This window comes from Anas acuta, chromosome 35, assembly GCF_963932015.1.
Source record: "Anas acuta chromosome 35, bAnaAcu1.1, whole genome shotgun sequence".
NCBI lineage: Eukaryota > Metazoa > Chordata > Aves > Anseriformes > Anatidae > Anas > Anas acuta.
In genome coordinates this window covers 150,564-155,902 of record NC_089013.1, presented here as the reverse complement: position 1 = coordinate 155,902, position 5,339 = coordinate 150,564, and the positions used below count along the sequence as shown (strand labels likewise).

At 56.0% G+C, this 5,339-nt stretch overlaps 1 protein-coding gene across 1 annotated transcript; it reads left to right on the top strand.

The window, feature by feature from the left end:
- Positions 1-4,139, top strand: LOC137846627 (protein piccolo-like). The gene is made up of 7 exons (XM_068664622.1): positions 1-823; positions 1,107-1,260; positions 1,445-1,701; positions 1,922-2,007; positions 2,137-2,243; positions 2,643-2,751; positions 2,927-4,139. Exons 1-7 carry the CDS (start codon positions 218-220, stop codon positions 4,137-4,139), a joined length of 2,532 nt encoding a protein of 843 aa, XP_068520723.1. The 5' UTR covers positions 1-217.
- The last annotated feature ends 1,200 nt before the right edge of the window (positions 4,140-5,339 follow it).

Genomic DNA, 5,339 nt, shown 5'->3' with positions numbered 1-5,339 from the left:
GGGTCTACATTTTTGGGTAGACCTGTGCGGTGCCAGGTGCGGAGTTGGACTTGATGATCCTTATGGGTCCCTTCCAACTTGGGACATTCTGTGATTCCATTTCCATTATCCTTTTCTGATTTCTACAATCCTATCATTCTAATTTCTACAATTCTACAATTCCAGTTTCTACAATTCTTACGATTCTACGATTTCTACAATTACCTGTGACACGTTGATGTCCTCCCCCCAGCACAGAGGTGCTTGGGCAGGCAGCAGCCTGTTGGTGCCGGCGTCACCGTGGGCAACAGCCAGCACTGCCCGCGTCACTGTGATGTCACAATGCAATGACACATACGTCACAGTGGCAGGACCATATAAAAGGGGCTGCGCGACGGGTCCTGCACCAGAGGTACCGAGACGTTCGGGCAGGATGAGCTCAAAGATGGCTGATGCCAGCAAGGAGCAAGCTGCTCGCACGAGGCGTACCGCATTAGACTGTTGGGAGAGCAGTGCGATGGAGCACGTCCCCGCGATACGAGGCGTCACTGACCAAGGTGCGAGCACCCCCAGCACTACAGGAGCGCGGCTGACCCCCGTCTGGGGCTTTCTGTGGGGAGGACCTGGCTCCGTGGTCAACTCGGGGGGGGGGGGGGGGGTCTCCGTTTGGGGACGGAGATGTGACGGCTTTTTTCCTCTGCCACCAAAACGCGGGGGTGGGGGTGCTGGAAGGCTGGCAGCCACCAGAAGCAGCACGGGACCTGATTTTCTTTGCCTTCCAGAGCGATCATCTGTCTGGGATGCAGTGTCGGCCTACATCCGGGAGCACCTCCAGCAGCGCCAGGTGGGTTGGCCCCTACGTCGCCCTTGTTCCCCACCCCAAAAGCAGGAAATTCACCCCCAAAGGCCCCACCAAGAGACCAATAGGTATCGCACAAGTGCGGTGTTGCTTCTGGTAGGCGGTGTGGCATCTCAGGGCTGACCCCAGTCGCTGGAAGCCCCTGGGTCCCCTCAGCCTGGCTCCCAACAGCGGGAAGTGCACAGCAGGGCCCGAAGCACCGTTCCCGGATGGGACCGCCTCCGGCTGATCCTTAACCTTCGGCCCTTCCGTTCTCTGCCACTTGCAGGGCGTCCGAATTCCCACTCTTGGCTGCTTTGACGTCGTTTCCAAACGGGTCGAGGATGGGAACAAGTCCCTGACGGTGCAGTGGCCCACGTTCCGCCTGGCCAGGAACCTCATCGTTGCCCACAACCTCACAGCCGACAAGGAGTACCTGCCAGGTAAGAGGGTGCAGGAATCCCTTGCTGCATGGATCTCAGGTGCTTCTCAGAAGCAAAGCGTTGCCTGCACAGAGCAGGTCCCAAACCGAAGCCTTTCTGGGTGACGACTGCCATGAGCAGCACCTGGGGAACGCGGGGAAGGGCCGCTGGTGACTGACTCCATCCCTCTCGTGTCGTTTTCCAGGCCATAAGGAGCTGGAGCCCCTCCAATACCCTGAGGTGGCTGCAGCTGCCTCCGTGTCCTGGAAGAAGGTGGAGAGCTGCATCCGAAGCACCACGTCCCTCATCTCTCGCACCCTGGGGAAGGGGGAGAACATCGCCCTCGTCCTGAGGGATGTAGGGGTGCTCATCATTGAAGGCACGAGAGTGCAAATCAAGTTCTATTATGACTTTTTGGAGAGCCTGTCAGAACAGGAGAGCCTTCAGAAGGCTCTTTTCAAGGTGAGGGTTTTGTTTTCCCCACGGCCTGGGCAGCCTCACACGGGGGCAGCAGCAATGCTTGCCCTTGGCCCAGCAAGACCTCTTGGGTTGGAGCTCTTGGCCAGCCTCTTGGGGTGGCCAAGAGCTGCGGTCCTGCCGGCTCCCGCTGGCCTGGGCTCCTCCAGGACCTAGCGGAGGCCAGGCAGAGGACATTTGCCATCTCCTTGCTCCTCCCCTGCAGGTCCCCCAGCTGATGGACATGGTGGTGTCCCGGGTGTCAGCCGTGGCCTCCCTGACCTTCTCTGGCCGTGTCATCGTCTTCCCCGAGTGAGTATGTTTGCGGCTGTGGCCGCTGCTCGGGCTCGGCAGCGTTTGCTCCTTGCCAAATGTCTCCGCGAGCGGGTGAGCGTGGGGAGTGGTGGTGCCCTGGGTCACGCCAATCTCTTCTTTTGCCAGCTTTAAAATGGACAAAGCGCCCCAGCTATCACCCGGGGAGCGTCTCAAGGCCCGCAGGGATGACAGGCAGGAGAAGGAACGGGCTGTGTTGTCGTCTTCCAGCCAAGGTGAGAGATACAACGCGGCTGCTGGCTCCTCGTGTGCCACAGCTTCATGCCAGCTCGGCACAGCCTCTTGTCTCCGGGCCTCCAAAATGGAGCCCCTGCGTGTGACGTGCCCAAGGTGCCCAGCCCTGGGTGCTGCAGGAGGTCGGGGATCCGAAACACCCCTAAATTGGCTGTACCCAGCTCCTCTCTCCCAGAACTTGGCCCCCAAACCACGTCACGGCCTAAGATTGAGCCGGCTGAGGCTGGTGCCAAGGAGGGCCGAGGCCCCTGGAGATGGAGGCTGGGAGGGGAGCACAGCACCCCTGTGACAGCACAGGAGGAGGCCTCAGCACCCGGCGTGTCCCGGGTACAGCAGAGACATGGAAATGTGCTTCTGACATCTCTCCTTGCCAATTCCAGAGAAACAGCCTGAACTGCCACCCTTCCCGGGCACCTTGGACATCATTTATCAAGAAAAAGTGCAGCCCTGGAACAGGAAGGCCCAGCAGAAGAAGGAGCCTTCGCTGAGGTGAGGCTGGAGGCTCCGGGAGGGGGGGAGGAGGCTGCCAGGAGCCCCCCACTTCTCAGGGCTGGCCCCTCTGTTTGGGGTCTGCAGCCACGGGCGCTGCATGGGGGGGTACAAGATGGGGCCCCAAAGATGTCGTGCAGGTGGATGAATTCTTTTGGCTTTGTCCTTTCGGCAGGCTGCCGGTGATGCCCAAGCTGCCTCCTGCCATATCGGAGCATTTGCGCAACCAGCTGCAGAAAGGAACTGTGCCCAAAACAGAGCCCAGGAGCAAATCCAAACAAGAGCCCAAAACAGCACCCAAAGAGCAGGTGCAAGACCAGGGCCGGGAAAAGGCTGAAAAATCTGAAAAACATCAGGAGAGCAAGGGCCAAAAAGCAGCAAAAGCCCCTCCTGAAGTCAGGACAGTACCCATCCTGGAAGCCCTGCCTGTGACGGAGCGAGTGAAGCGCCCCGAATCTCAGAAAGCCCCAGGCCCGCTAGAAACACCCATCGTGTCCATACTGTCCCTGTCGAGCTCGGAGGGCAGCATGATTCAGGAGCCCAGCGACGACAGCGGCAGATTCCAGCGAGGGAGCTCCAGCTCCCAAAGACTGCCAAAGTTACGGGCTGGGAGGTTCTGGTCCGTGCTTCCAGACCGCCCAAAGATGGAGGCATCCAATTGCAAGCCCTCTACTTCTGGCACAGTGACACACCAGGGGGCAAGTTCCGAGCATCAACTGCCAAAGCTCGTACCCAGGCCCCCTACGGCATGGCCTATAGATATTAGAGCCATCCCAAGCACTTGTACTACTGGGACACAGACTGACCAGGAGGCCAGGTCTTCACAACTGGAAATGCCAAAGCTTGAACCCAGGCTTCCGACGCCATGCACTGTACGTGTGAGTGCCAGCCTGCTGAAGGAGCCCAGCGAGCCCTCTACTTCTGGCACACAGAAGGACCAGGGGGCCAGCTCTGCGCAATTTCAAAAACCAAAGCTCCTACCCAGGCCCTCTACGCCGTTGCCTGTAGGTAAGAAAGCCAGCCTGCTGAAGGAGCCCAGCGACCCCTCTACTTCTGGGAAAGACACGGACCAGGGGGCCAGCTCTGTGCAACTAGAACAACCAGAGCTCAAACCCAGGCTCTCAGCGCCGCTGCCTGTAGCTAGTAGAGCCAGCCTGCTGAAGGAGCCCAGCGAGCCCTCTACTTCTCAGACAGCAGCGGACAAGTGGGCCAGCTTTGAGATTCAGCCACGACCAAAGCTCCAATTCGGGCCCTCTCCGCGAATGCCTACACCTAGTAGAACAAGTCCGCCCAAGAAGTACAAAATGCCAAAGTTCAAACCTTTGTATGTGGAGCTGTGCCCTTATCCTATTAGAGCTGGTGGAATGCTGTGTTTTGGCTTAGGATGAGAAGAGTGCTGAGAACACCCCGATGCTTTAATTGTTGCAGAGCAGTGCTTATACTAAGCCAAGGACATCTCAGCCTTTTGCTCCGTCCTGCCAACGGGCAGGCTGGGGGTGCAGTAAGAGCTGGGAGGGGACAGACCCAGGACAGGTGACCCAAACTAGCCAAAGGGGTATTCCATACCATCTGACGTCATGCTAAACAATAGATAGGGGTGGCTAGCTGGGGGGAAGGGGCCGGACTGCTCGGGGTTAGGCTGGGCATCGGTCAGCGAGTGGTGAGCAATTGCATTGTGCATCACTTGTTTGTACATACTATTATTACTTTCCTATTATCACCATTGTATTATTATTGTTATTATTTTTATTATTATTTTGTTATTATTATTTTCCTGTCTTATTAAACTGTCTTTATCTCAACTCACGGGCTTCACTTTCCATTTCTCTCCCCCGTCCCAGAGAGGGAGGGGGGAGGGTGAGCGAACGGCTGCGTGGTGTTTAGCTGCCGGCCAGGTTAAACCACGACAGCCTTTTTGGCGCCCAACGTGGGGCCCGAAAGGTTGAGATAACGGCAGATCTGACCAGAGTGTGTTAAACTAAAATTGGTGTAAGGATTAGACCTGCTTAATAGTCACTTGTCATGATGCTGATTGCTTTAATCTCAACTCTGCTGCGCCTGTTTTCCAAATTGAGTATTATAGTACATTATTTTCCGTATTTGCTCTCTGTCGTGTTGTTTATCCTCTCCGGGCCCTGGTTTCAGATCATTATGGTGCTGTGTGTTGTAGCAATGGCTTATGAGACGATGAAATATGTGGTCATGACTCTAACTTGTTATTTGTATTCAGTAACATCGTCGACTCTGTACTTTGGAAACAGTATCTTGGAAACTATTAGCAATTATACCTATTGTTTTTTTCCATTAGGGAGTCAATCTGTGGAGGGGAAAGGGGAGGATATTTTTCCTTACTTGCTTACTCTCCCTTTCTCCTTCACCACCCCTGTATCCTCCTGGATCACTCTGCCTTCCTCCTTCACCACCCTCTTATCCCCTGAGCTTGTCACAATAGCTCTCCAAGATATTGAATATTCTTGGGATACTCAGACCACCATAGTCTTGTTGTTCTGCCTCATGAATGCACTTCAGGTTCTGCTTAAAGTTAAACAACTACTTGGGAAGCTCTTCCGGAGATGTGCCCGGAGGCA

What these genes read in the sequence shown, in the direction of transcription:
- LOC137846627 (XM_068664622.1), top strand. Translation starts at nt 218, where the DNA reads ATGTCCTCCCCCCAGCACAGAGGTGCTTGGGCAGGCAGCAGCCTGTTG. An exon ending in AGCACCTCCAGCAGCGCCAG is followed by an intron (nt 824 to 1,106) that starts GTGGGTTGGCCC and finishes TGCCACTTGCAG; the next exon opens with GGCGTCCGAATTCCCACTCT. An exon ending in GTTGTCGTCTTCCAGCCAAG is followed by an intron (nt 2,244 to 2,642) that starts GTGAGAGATACA and finishes TGCCAATTCCAG; the next exon opens with AGAAACAGCCTGAACTGCCA.